The 14,103-nt window shown below is 44.9% G+C and overlaps 1 protein-coding gene across 5 annotated transcripts in view; it reads right to left on the bottom strand.

Annotated features, from left to right (window-relative positions):
- Positions 1-2,297: 2,297 nt before the first annotated feature.
- Positions 2,298-14,103, bottom strand: part of Mertk (MER proto-oncogene, tyrosine kinase) — a 100,426-nt gene continuing 88,620 nt past the window's right edge. For all 5 annotated transcript variants that reach the window (XM_040746270.1, XM_040746271.1, XM_040746272.1 and 2 more), the window contains 4 exons: positions 13,656-13,765; positions 11,083-11,242; positions 9,624-9,760; positions 2,298-4,167 (listed from right to left, as the gene is read on the bottom strand). In XM_040746270.1, coding sequence (XP_040602204.1) covers positions 3,654-4,167; positions 9,624-9,760; positions 11,083-11,242; positions 13,656-13,765 — 921 coding nt within the window. In that variant the 3' untranslated portion in view covers positions 2,298-3,653. The remainder of the gene's footprint in view (positions 4,168-9,623; positions 9,761-11,082; positions 11,243-13,655; positions 13,766-14,103) is intronic.

Genomic DNA, 14,103 nt, shown 5'->3' with positions numbered 1-14,103 from the left:
GGATGGGAGGAGATGAAGGAGGGGAAAGTTGTTGGTATGTAAAATAGATGAAAAACATTTCAATAAAATTCAAAAACAATAAAAAAAAGAGGGTGGCAAGTGTCAGATTCAATGGACCTGGAGTTACAGACAGTTGTGAGCTACCATGTGGGTGCTGGGAACCAAACTTAGGTGCCATGCAAGAGTAACCTGTGCTCTTGACTGCTGAGCAGTTCTCCGACCCCCAGCATATCATTATAGGCTATGATTGTCTGTTTGTCCCTTCACTAATAAAATGTGATGCTGACATTTGATAAGGATGCAGATTTGTCTAAGCTTCTCAGAACATTTGCACAGTGACAGGAGAGCCACCCTGGAGACAGGGATCCTGGCCTGGCCTGGCCGCTGAAGCCAGGACTCTGCTATGGAAGACTGCAGTCCTGAACCCTGTGTACTCTGATCCCTGAAGGCTGCTGCAGCCTGGGTGAGCTCATTCTCAAGTTTGAAGCAAACAGCTCTGATGATGCCAAGGGCCCTGGATCTGCCCAGTGTTTCCATGGACAGTATCAGTTTCTTCCAATCTCAGTCTGCACACCTGTGGAGCAGGGATAGTGTAATCCCTACCATGAAATTAAATGGCACACAGTGAATGACATCTGAGTATAGCAAATATAATGTCTAGAGGCTTTGGAGTTGAACCCTAATATGATCTGGGGGAGTGTTCCCCTGGGGCTCCCAGGGAGGTGGGATCTTGTAGAGGCCCTTCAGTCTTTGGAAGAGTAGTCCCAAAGGCAACTGTGGGACCTTGGCCTCTGCTTCCCGGCTAACGCTCTGCACATGAGCACATGCCTCTTCAAGCCCTTCCATCTGCCATCCTCACTAAAGGCAGAGCCAAGGGGCTGCCGTATCTAGGACTGTAATCTCCAAATTGTATACTAAATAAACCTTAACTTAAAAAAAAGTTATTTGCCCCTAGTGCAGTAATTCTCAACCTTCCTAATGCTGTGACCCTTTAATACAGTTCCTCATATGGTGGTTCCCCAACCATAAAATTATTGTTGCTACTTCATAACTAATTTTGCTACTGTTATAAATAGTAATGTAAGCACCTGATATGCAGATAACTTTAGGTGACCCCTGTGAAAGTATTGTTTGACCCCCAAAGAAGTCATGACCCACAGGCTGAGAACAGCTGCATTTTGTTGTAATGTGAAACTTTTTTTTTGAGACAGTGTTTCTCTGTGGCTTTGGCTGTTGTCCTGGAACTTGCTCTGTAGATCAGGTTGATCTTGAACTCACAGAGATCCGACTGCCTCTGCCTCCCAAGTGCTGGGATTAAAGGTGTGTGCCACCAACGCCCGGCTGTAATGTGAAACTTACTAGTACAGTCCCTAAACCATGTGCTTATTCAAATGTTCTAAATTTTGGCTCTCACAGTCTCTAGACATGGGCCATAAGCAGTTATTCTGTCTTTCCAAGGCTAACTGTCCTGGTCTAAATGTGATGATGACACTGGTACCCATGGTATAAGGGCACACAGTAAAGGGAACATACATACATGTATAGGGCTGGAAACAAGGAAAGCGCTGAACAAGAGATGACTGAGCCAGGAATTGAGATGGCAAGACTCTATAGCCTATGTCCTGGCCCTGCCCTGTCCACCTCCTGTGAGTGACACCTCTCCAACAGAAACAGGACTCACCTGTCAAACTCTTGCTCCGTTTATTTGAAATCTTCTCAGTAGATATAATCTTGAATCCTTTATTATTCTTATTTCTCATTTATGAACTCTTTAAAATTGCATTTATTTATTTACTAATTTATTTGTTTAGTGGGTATATGTGTGGGTGGGTGCCTATGTGAGGTCAGAGGACATCTTTGTTGGTTCTCTGTTTCCCCCCTGTCAGGCCTAGGGATCAAATTGAGGACATCAGGCTTGGTAACAAGCACCTTTACCAGATGAGCCTTCTTGCCAGTCATTCTTCTACAGACTTCTGAGGTGGTTTTTCCATTTCTCTCAAAAGCCATGCTAAGAACTGGCAGAGGAGCTGTGGCGAGGGACAGCCGTTAGGGGAACTCCTTTGCAAAGGTTTCAGGGCTGCCGGTGACTGCTGTCTTCCCAAGTTTGAAGCACTCTGAGCATGTCCTTCCTCATTTGTATTTCACTAGGAAGTCACACCAGAGGACCAGCTATAAAGTCTTGAACATTAGATAAATCACTCTTAGCACACACACGATTCATGGAGGCATACCAGGCTTCTCAAGAAGGCAAAAAAAAAAAAAAACCAAAAAAAAACTGAATAAAGTCAAATCTGGTATTTCATTTTACAAACACTCTTACATTTAATACTGTAGAAAAGAAAACAACTTTAAAAAGCAACATTGATTCTTTACAAATGTTAACACTGAGGAATACATTTTAAGATCTGCAAGGTCAGTGAAATAAGTCATCTTTTATTAAAATATAATATCCCTGTCTCTTTCCACCATATACATATATGTTCTCTCTTTAAATAAATATATTATGTATTTTATTTATATTTTTCTTGTGTGTACACGCTGGGGTGAGTGTGTGTGTGTGTGTGTGTGTGTGTGTGTGTGTGTGTGTGTATGGAGGTCAAAGGACAGCATTAAGTATCACTCCTCAGGTGCTGTCTACCTTTTTTCTTTGAGACAGGATCTCACTTGGCCTGGGACTCACCTAGGCTGACTGCCCTGTGAGTGTCAGAAATCCACCTGTCTCCACTTCCCCAGCACTGAGATTACAAGCTTGTGCCACCACACCCAACTTTTTTGTTACATAGGCTCTGGGGATCAAATTGACATCCTAATGCTTACAAGTCAAGGACTTTCCAACCCAGCTGTTTCCCCTAGCCTCCGTGTTTTTATTCTGCATTGTTTGGGGGTCTGGGGATGGGACGCAGGGCAGTCCACAGGAGAAGCACACACTCAGCTGCTGAACTACACCCCCAGGTTTGCTGTTTATTTGTTGTAAAATATATTTTGATTTCTATATGACTGTATGTGAGTATGCCTCCTGTGTGCAGGTGACCTCAGAGGCTGGAAGGGAGTATCAGATCTGGAGTTACAGGTGGTGGTGAGCCACCTGACTTAGTTGCTGGCGACTCAACTTAGGCCCTTTGCAAGAAGAGCGGGCACTTTTAACCCCTGAGCCATCTCTCCAGACACTGGTTATGTATTTATAGTGAAAATTGACTTGACAGCATTCACCTGGTGCTGTCAGGACACCGACTTTACAAGAAGATGAGGAAAAAAATGCCAAAGTATCAGGCATAACCAGTGTGTGGCTTTGAATGGGGATGGCTCATGTCTGAGTGCTGAGGCTCCCGTTGGTGGAACTGTTGGGAAGGATCAGGAGGTGTGGTCTTATTGAAGAAGGTGTGTCACTGGGACCAGGCTTTGAGGTTTCCAAAGAATGGTGCCATTTCCCAGAGTATTCTCCATCTCTTGCTTCCTTCTGCAGTCATGGGCTCTAACCTCCAAAACTGTAAACCTAACCAAATACTAACCCCAAAACTGTAACCCTAACCAAATACTTCCTTTCATAGGTCGCCTTGACAGTGTTTCATCACAGCAATAGTAAGGTAACTAAGGCAACCGGATCCCATGAAGCAGTGCGTGCTTGGTCCTATCAGGCCTCCACTCAGCTGGCCTCACATGGGGACTTCAGAGCCTTCTGAGGAGTCATCTGCAAACAAAAGTTCATCTGGGGGTGGGCTCCCCAATGGTAGCGTACTGCAGTGAGACCAGGAGATCCCACTTTTGGTGAGTTTGTTCTCTGGTAAGACACCATCCTTTCCAGATGCGGCTGCAGCACAAGGAGTGGAGGCCACATCTTCCCATTCTTCACTGACCCCATCCAAGATGTATCTCTCCTCATGAAGGTTGTTCTCATGAACCTCTGCCGTGACCACGCTGGTGGCAGTGCCAGGAGTACAAGAGGCAATGATGGAGTCAGGATCAATGTTCATGTCTAGCCCAGGGAGGGAGGGCCCGTCTGCCAGGCCCTCGCAGCTCTCTAGCAACTGGGTATTGATGTAGATGATGGATTCCTTGTCCTGTGCATCAGGCAAACTCTCAGAGAGCTTTTCCAGCTGCAGTCTCAACACTGAGAAGGTGGGTCGGTCCAAGGGATCGGCACTCCAGCAAGAGTACATGATGTCGTACCTGATGATAACAGACAAGTGAGTGGTACCTAGTCTTTAATTTCATTCTATTTTAATCAGCATCTGTCCCACATTTTATAAAAATAAATGAGTTTTGGTGTGAGGGGGAGAAATGGTCTAATGGTTATTCAACTTTTTAAATGGTGTGTGTGTGTGTGTGTGTGTGTGTGTACATGCACATGTGTGTGTGTGGGCATGTGTGTGTGATATATGTACTTGCGCGTCTATATATAGAGGCTGGAGGGACATCTGGTGTCCTGCTCTATCCCTTTCTATTTTATTCCTTTGAGTCAGGGTCTTTCACTGAACCAGGAGCTTGCTGTTTTGGGTAGAATGGCTGGCCAGGTAGCCCCAGTAATCCATGTGTCTCTGTCCCTCATGGTGCTGAGGGAAAGGTGCACCATAGTCATACCAAGATTTTTACATGGTGTTGAACATTGAATTCAGGTTGTCATGCTTGCACAGCAAGTACTCTTACCTACTAAGCCATCTCCTCAGTCCCTTGTCCAAAAAATTATTCTGTTTCCAAAATAGAAGATATACCTGACAATTATAGGACAATTTAACATCCTTTTCTTATACAGGCTTTGCAATCAAACTAATCATCTGCTCCATAAATAAAGTTTTGTTAGAACACAGTTATGCCTAATCATGTGCTGTTGTCTGTGACTGCTCAGTTTGCAGTTGGTGGAACTGTTTGGAAAGGACTAGGAGGTGTGGCCTTGATAGAGGAAGTATCACTGGGGGTGGGCTTTGAAACTGGAAGCCCAAACAATTTCCAGTCTCTCTCTGTCTCATGCTTATGGATGGTCATGGACTCATCTATGAAACTGTAAGCAAGCCCCAATTAAATGCTTTCGTTCATAAGTTGCCTTTATCATTTTGTCTCTTCACAGCAATCGAAAAGTAGCTAAGACATTTACCAAACAAGTTTGCTAATCTCTATCTATACCATTAAACTGAGTTGTGACCAAGAACTGATTTAGTTGGACCGCTGAACTAAGTAAGAAGACCCAGAGCTAGAGTGGCATATGAGGGGTTCTGAATGATATGTAGTGTGTGTCACTCCCTTCTGATCTTTCATGACAGCTCTGTCACTGCACTTTGTAAATTATAGCACATGCCCTGGGCTCATGGGTAGCAGGGGTAAGCAGAGGAACGAGGCTTGGACTGGGCAAGCCCAACACACAAGTGCTCCTCAAAACCTTTCTGTTGAGTTCTACAGGGGATACTCCTCCCTTCTGGGCAGCATCATCCACAGTGTCTAGTATCTTAAGGATTACAATCAAGGGACATGATATGGGAATGACAGTGGAAATTACTGGGCTACGGAAGAGTCACACCAGCATTTCATTTTGATCCTTCTCTGCTTTGGGATATTGATAGTAACATCACTGTATAAGAAAACTGAGATGAGGGGCCTCAGTGGTTAAAAGTACTGGCTGGTCATCCAGAGGACCTGAGTTCAACTCCTATCACCCAAATGGTAGCTCACAACCATTTGCAACTGTAGTCCCATGACATCTGATGCCATCTTTCAAATACATAAAATACACACATAAATAAATCCTTAAAAAGAAAGAAAAGAAAACTGACTGGGCGGTGGTGGAACATGTCTTTAATCCCAGCACTCAGGAGGCAGAGGCAGGCTACAAAGCAAGTTCCAGGACAGGCTCCAAAACTACACAGAGAAACTCTGTCTCGAGAAAAAGAAATAAAAAGAAAAACTGAGCTGAATCTAAATTTTCTGATTCATGCTGATGGCTGGCTTCTCAGGAACAGAAATGAGAAATTCCCATTTTCCCATTTACATATAATCTATAGATCCCTGGGTTAATCCTAGCAAGTCCTAGTTCTCACACACAGCATGAAAATCTCATGGGTGCACACATGATCATGTCTATTTTGGCCTTTACCAGGGCTGTTACTAGCTTCTGGAATGTGAAACTCCCATGCATACAAAGAGAAGGGACCTCAAGCCAGAACTCCACCCTGACATCCACACCCACCTCACAGCCCTGTTCCATCCTCGCCTCAGGAGTTCCTTTTAGTGTCTCTAACTCCCTGTCAGGAGCTAGTTACTTAGAAAAGAACCTTGGCTCCTGCTTTGAGGTTCTCATAGCATCTTTCAATTTGCACAACTCTAATTTTGCACAGAGCCTTACTTGTTTGCTCAGCGGGGCTTTGAGAAATTCAGTTCTTAGGGACATAACATTCTTTTCATTACTGTGCTGTTTAATTCTCTTTCATTTACTCCATGTCCTTGGAAGAAAGCACTAAATGACCTATCTTTATAGAGTATAGTAGCAGCATTATTTTCCTTTCATGTCTAACACTTTATGAGAATATAAATATAACTTTATCACACACACACACACACACACACACACACACACACACACACACACACACACACTCACGATATATGAGATGGGCCTTGCTACATAGCCAGGGCTGGCCTCAAACTTTTGCCCTTCCTGCACAGGCATACGTCACCATGTCCATCTTAAATGTGACTTTGAAAGATATGATAAGGGGCTAGGAAACCATAGAAGGATGATATCCAGAAGCAATCCATGATCAGATTACAATTGTAATTATCTGTCTGTGGTACTTAGGATGGTACCAGGACTTGTGCATACTAGGCAAGTTCTCTACCACGGAGGTAACCCAACTTCTGATTATAATGCTTTAGAATCTCTTTGGCTGCTGTCTAAGCAATGAAGGGGGAGCCTTGGGGAAGGGAGATGAAGGTTCTACACTGTACACTGTATTTATGTCATGATGTCATCATGATGGGATGAAATGCCGGTTTTCTGTTATGTCAGTGTCAGCAATGAGAAAGGAAGAAGATTGGAATGTTTGTTTTTTAAAGTTTTATTTACTCCTATTTATATGTACAATACATAGGTGCCTTGCTGAATGAATGTGTGTGTACTTTATGTGTGCATTGCTCACAAAAGCCATACAAGGGTCAGGCGATTGTGGTGCACACCCTTAATCCCAGCGCTCAGGATGCAGAGGCAGGCAGATTTCTGTGAGTTTGAAAGTTCTAGGACAGCCAAGGCTGTTACATAGAGAAACCCTGTCTTTAAAAACAAACAAACAAACAAACAAAAAAATCAACCAAACAAAAAAAGTCAGAAAAGGTGGTCAGATCCCCTGAAACTGGAGTTACGGACTGTTGTTAATTGCCATGTGGGCGCTAGGAATTGAACCCAGGTCCCTTGGAAGAATAACCAGTGTTCTTAATTGCTGATATATCTTTCCAGCCCTGTTTTCTTCCCTTCCTCCCTCCCTCCCTTCCTTCTTTAAGATAGGCTCTTGTAACATAGTCCTGGCTATCTTGAAACTTATTATATAGACCAGGCTGACCTCAAACTCACAGAGATTAGCCTGCCTCTGCTGGGATTAAAAGTGTATGCTATCATGCCCAGTGAGGAGAGGCATTCTGAATTCTGAAGAATAACTGCTGACCAACAGGACCCTGTGGGGAATAAGACTGCCCTACCAGAGGAAGACGGAAGGATTCTCACGTCATGGAGCATTGTAGACAGCTGACGAGGAAGGTTCTGAGGGTGCCAGGAAGGCCAAAAAGAGCTCAGCTGGGGAAACGCCCCACAGAAGTTGAATGAAGCATGATAGAAAGTGGCATCCTGGACAGCAGGAAGCAAGACTGACAGTCTGGTCACTCCATGACAGGAGTGATACTGTGAGGAGAGGTAACCCTCTGAGGGGCAGGATTAGAGAGTAGGGACCAAGGGGCTCTGCGACAGAGATCTGTGTATCCCTCCCTCTGTTCCTGCTCCCTTGCCTGTATCTTTCCCTTAGTCTCTTATCTCTTTGTTTCACAGTGCTGGAGACTGAACATAAGACCTTGTGCATGCTAGGCAAGCTCCCTTGCCACTGAGCTACATTCCCCAATCGACATCGCTGTCTTTCAGTTGGCTCACAGCAGCCAAAGCAGCAGCACACAGGATGCATTCATCCGAGCCATACTTGGATTCTAAGAAACTCAGAATATTCATTTTGTGTTTTCTTTAAAAAAAAAAAAAAGAATGTCCCAGAAAAGGAAACACAGAGCCCTCTTTGGGAGATGTTGTTGCTTGCCGGCATATACACAAGGCTCAGGAATAAAGCCTGCTTCACCAGCCCGCTGACCACATCACATCTGCAAGCCCAGGGCATGCAGCCATCAGGAACATGAGGACTGCAGGCTCTCTACAACCACCTGGGTCCCCAGACACAGGACAAGACCTGACTTCACCATCTGAAAGTGTTCTCGGAGAATATCAGCTCAGCAGTCTCTTGTTTTAGTTCAAAGTGAGACACAAAAACCACAGTGTGACACAGCTTAGACCTCACTCAGACCCAGACTGACCATTGCTAATGTCAGCTTCTGCTGGTGCAGGGGGATAGTTAAGAGAGAAACCACAACAAAACTTGCTGGGTGGTACGGGTACACAGAAAAGCTTCCTCAATTCTAGAAGTCAAGATTTCATGAACACAGCCCTTTAGAAAACCACCATGAAGCCCTAGAACTAACTGAATCAGGACTTTATGATGTTTTCAAGAGACTTACAGACATCCTCAACCACAAAGCAGGCTGCGGCTGGGAACAGAACAATCGTCCTTGTGTTTGACTTAGAGTCTAAGCCATAGATGGACCTAGAACGTTGTGTACAAGGTGACCTGGCCCTGTGTGCTGAATGAGGCAGCAGAGACAGAGCTTGGGATGGGCCTGAGGGTCTTGCATATGGATCCCACGTGCTGCTCCATGACAGAGGTAACTCAGCCTATGTTTTGTAACGTTCTGGCACTGAACACTGAGAGAAGGTTTGTCTTGATTGGATGTGCTTTGTGGTAGGAGTTGGGAGAGTTCATACCTGGTCAAGAACAGGTCTCTAGGGAACATTTTAAACACACAATTTCTAGGCCTAATTTGTGCCAATAGCAGCATCACACCCTCTAGGCATAGGGTTAAACAACTACATTGTCAGAATGCGTCCCACGAAATCCTAAGACCCAGTTTGCTCTCAAAGGTTCTGGTCCAGGTTCCTAACTGTGATCAGTGTTTGAAATGCTACAGGAGAAAAGGATTACAGGGTTCAAAGTGAGTAAGACAAGAACCCAGTTCCTCATATATTATAAAGCAAGCCTATTTATTGACAGCATCTCGTGGTCCTTATGTGTGGAAACATATTGGTACATTGTGTTGACTATTCCGATTGATGGAGGTGAGGCCTTTTGGGTAAGTGAGTCACAGTGGGCTCACAGGAGCTGGGCATCCACCACCACCTGCATCAGGGATGACTGCTGGCCTGAGGCTTCCATGAATGGTGCTCTCTGCACAGGCAGACCCTACTTGCACTAGCCATGCCTATGTTTCCCACGTCGTTGCACAGTCAGGTAGCCGCCCCCTGCAGAAAGCCCAATGACTCAGGGATGCTCACTTACAGTTCATCCAGGCAGTCATCCGGCTGCTTCAGCCTGTGGCCATGGAGAAGGTAGTCGTACATCTCATGGTTCTGGACTCCAGGATAAGGGGTCATTCCCCGTGTTGCTATTTCCCACATGGTCACGCCAAAAGCCCACTGAGAACAAAGCCACAAGAAGTGAGGACAAAAGTCTTTCCACAAAGGCTGAATGGACTTTTTCATGGGGAAAGGTCATTTCCTTAGAGCCCTGACGATAAAGCACAAGGCTGGTAATTATGTCTGAGACTCACTGTTCTCCCGACATAGCAACACATGAGGCTGAAGCCCCATAGTTCCCCACTCGTACCAAAGCTGTTCTGAGAAACTTGGCTAAAGGCAGATGGGACCTCATCCCAAATCAACACTGCTTGCTTCACTGTTATACTCTTGCTATGGAGCATTTTCTCTCCGCAAACTTGGATCAAGGGTCTAATTAAGCAGCATCTTATATATAGCATACAGGTTCCAAAGGCTACCAAAGGAACTCGTTCAATTTAATGTGCATATCTTAAAGGCCATAAGCCACTCATTTGTAGCAAAGAAATGGCAATCTCTGAAGGGCATATGCAAAGTATAGGTTTATGAGTGAGCACTTCACCATAATTGACTGTTTGCTTGAATGAAAGTTTCTACAGGGTAGAAAAGCCAGGTATAACAGTGCACATTTGTTATCCCAGCTACCGATGAGGCTGAAGAGGAGGGACTGGGAGCTCAAGGATTTTCTTGGCTATGTAGATAGACCCTACTTCAAAAGTAAGTATAGGAACTGGAGAAATGGCTCAGTCACTATGATTACTGTCTGCTCCTTCAGAGGACCTGGTTCAATTTCTAGCACTCACTTGGTAGCTCACAATCATCTGTAATTCCAGTTCCAGGGGATCTGACAGTTTTCTGGCCTCCATGGGCACTAAGGCACATACATGGTGCACAGATATACATGTAGGTCAGACACCCATATACATAAAAATTAATAAAAAAGTAAAGGGGGCGGGAGAGCTGGCTCAGCAGTTAAGAGCAATCTTTGCTCCTGCAGAGGACCCATGTTTAGTTCCCAGCATTCATTTTGACCCATAATCACCTGTGACTGGCTTAGGCTCCCAGGGATCTGATGCCTCTGGCCTTTGAGAACACCTACATATATGTGCACCTATCCACATACAGATGCACATACTTAAACACATAATTAAAATAAAATTAGATCTTAAAAGTAAAGAAAAGGGAGGCTGAGAAATTATCTTAGTGTTCTCATAGCACATATGGGGTCCTAGGGTCAACCTCAGGACCACAAAAAGCAAATAAGTGAATAAATGAGTTAAATAAAACATGGTCCTTGCATGTCCCCAACCCTCATTTTATCAGAGTGTAAGTCCCTGAATCATCAGTTTTAGTCATTTCTTTCCGTGTGCCCCATCTTAGTCAAATCAAAGTTGTGTACACACCACGTCACTTTTGCTTGTGTAGACTCGGTCTGCCAGGCTCTCTATGGCAATCCACTTTACAGGCATTTTGGCAATGCGGCCTTGGCGGTAATAATCACCACTGTAAATCTTCTTAGAGAGGCCAAAGTCTGCCACACAGACAGTCATGTCATCCCGCAACCTGTGAAGAATGAATTCAGGTCCTCAGCAGCCTTGGCAGCAGAGCATTGAACCCCAGGTCTGCATCAGATGCATGAAAAGTAACTAAAGACATGGGAGCTTTAGATGTGGCACAGTTGGCAGAATGCGTGGTTTGAGTCCTAGCACAGCATAAATGGGAACAGTGGTGCATGCTTCTAAGCCCAGCATCTGGGAGCTGGAGGCAGGAAGGGCAAAAGTTCCAGGTTGTCCTCAGTTGCTTGGCAAGTTCAAGGCCAGCCTGGGATTCATGACACCCTTACTGGAGGAGGAGAGGAAGAGAAGGAGCAAGGAGGGAGGAAGGGAAAGGAGGAAGGAAAAGGAGGAAGGAGGGAGAAGAAGGAAGAAGGAAAAGGAAGGAAGGAAGAAAGGGAGGGAGGGAGGGAGGGAGGAAATAAGGAGAAGACATGGAGCTCATTCACTTGGAGTAAGGAGCTGCTTTAAGAAGAAAGACATGGCAAATAACAGGGACCAGACATTACTGTATTCCATCACTCTGGCCTGTGTGGAGCTGGTCCAGCACAGGCACCCAGGCACAGTGGCTGGAGGCACTGGGGGACAGAGATGTGGCGCGCAGAAGTGGAAGGAACAGCAGCTCCTCCTGGTCCTTTTGTGGATAGCATCATGCCTTGTGGAGGGCAGGCACGAGAAGAGGTGAAGTCTGGGAGACGTGAGAGAGATGATGCTGAAGGATTTCCTGCTAATGTAGCCAGCTGTTGGAGGAATGAACTGGAAAACTGAAGGGAAATTAATTGCAGTCACAGCCCAAGTTAGTAAAACAGGTCCTAGACAAGGAGGAAAAAAAGGAAGAGAGAAGACAGAGAGGAGACAGGGACAGGGAGGGGAGATGTGGGAGGTGACTGAGCTACTTGCTTGCCTGACATTAACTTTTCTTTTAAAAAGACAGGGTTTCATGTAGCCCAGGGTGGCCTGGAACTTGCTGTGCAACTGCGGATGACTGTGAACTGTGGGTCCTCCTGCCTCCATCTCCAGAGTGCGGGGAGTACAGGTATGTACACCCAAAAGTCCCACACTTCCAGTTCAGGGCAAACTACACAGGCAGTCCTCCTATCTGGCAGGAAAAATGTGAAGGGAATATTAAAAGAAAAAATAACATTTCATGATTCTCTATCCACAGTTAAAAAGCAGTAACAAAACCCCGAAATCCCCTGGGGCTTTAAAAAACTGAAGTAAAAGGAGAAGGGGGTGTGATTTCTCTGAGAAGAGTGAGTGACCATCTCTACTGTCAAATCTCTGACCAAGAAAAACAGACATGGGCCAATTCCTCTTCTCATGACAGGGAAGTTAAAATCAAGGAGCGGCTATGGTGTTTGAAGATTGACATCAGGTAATTGTTCTGTTGAAGCAGGGTAATGAAATGGAGAAAATTCAAGTCCAAAGTTCTTATGCAAGCTCCTATAATTTGTCATCTGCTGTGACAGAAAAGCTTCTAGATCGTTAAGGTACCAACTTTTATCATAGGTGTGGGGTAGATATGACTGCAGGTTCCTGAAAAAAAACTACACCTCACAATGAATTTTCTAGGAGGCTGATTATCTGGTTGGAAGTTCAAAGATTGTGGAGGGGTGGGAATGTCGAAGGGCAGAGTCTAACTACGATATATCTTGAGCTATATTTAGTTGACTAAATTGCCAATCTCTGGCCACCTGCGTCTGACCAAATGTCCTTAATGTCCTGTGAATCTCAGATGAAACCTCTGGGTGTATTAACTTAGCAGAAGCTTTCCACCAACCAAGGCCAAAAATGTCCTCAGATAACCATCTAAGGCCTATAGAAGTTTATCTGCATGGCTGTAACCCACCTACCCCATCATTCCACCAATTTGAAGGCGTGTTGATTTACGCTTTTCTTTGTTATGATACTATAAATACCTGAAGACAGTGACAGCTTTGGAATATGATATTTGAGACAGTTGAATCTGTATTCTCAGGCAATGGTCACTCATATTGGACTCTAGAATACACTATCTCTTACCCTCTGTGAGGGGAGAACTTTGTGTGTCAACAAAGGCTTGGGGAAACAGTCACTTGGATTTTCATTATTGTCATTCAAGTTATACTATGGTTAACTGACTTACATATTATTGTTGGTACAAAGCTAGCTGACGGCCTTTGGAAAAGACTCCAATGATCATGGCTAGTGCCCCTTGCTGAGAGACAAGAAGAAAACAGACTAACCATAAGAGAGAGCTTTGGATGCTAGCCAGACTCTTAGAGGCAAAGATGGACAACCTCCAAGGAAGCGATGGGATGAAAATCCCATCCAAAGCAAGGCAAATCCACCCCACCTGCAAGCCATCTGCCTTCCATAACCTATGAGATTCTCAGCCACAAAGTCCAGTGACCCTGCCTCCCCAGGATGGCCTAGGTTCTTACATGCAGTTTCGAGCTGCTAAATCCCGATGAAGAAAATTCCTGTTGCTCAGATACTCCATTCCCTGGGCAATGTCCACCATGAACTTCAACAGTGTCTGCAGGGGGATGTGCTAACGGGAGGAAATGAAAAGAGACATTATGGTTTAGAAATAAAAGCTGCCAACTTACTCTCGCCCAAGGGGACACAGTGATGTATTCATCTTTATTTTATGTGAATAGTATTTTGCCTGAATGCGCATATATTCGCTGTGTGTGTGCTTAGGGTAACACGAATTAATAAATTACCCAGAGACAGATATTGGGGTTCAAACTTCAAGCTGAAGTTCAGAAAAGCAAAGCAGCTGGCCACTAGCTTCTTACCTCTACCCCAGGCTGAATGGGCTGATCCTGTCTCTGTGAACTCTCACCAAGCCTCAGACTGTAACCTCTCTTCAGGGTGACTGGAGAA

Source organism: Mesocricetus auratus, unplaced genomic scaffold, assembly GCF_017639785.1.
Source record: "Mesocricetus auratus isolate SY011 unplaced genomic scaffold, BCM_Maur_2.0 Super-Scaffold_100004, whole genome shotgun sequence".
In the NCBI taxonomy this organism is placed as follows: Eukaryota; Metazoa; Chordata; class Mammalia; order Rodentia; family Cricetidae; genus Mesocricetus; species Mesocricetus auratus.
Note: the sequence above shows the minus strand (reverse complement) of the source record. Positions and strands in the feature narration are given on the sequence as shown.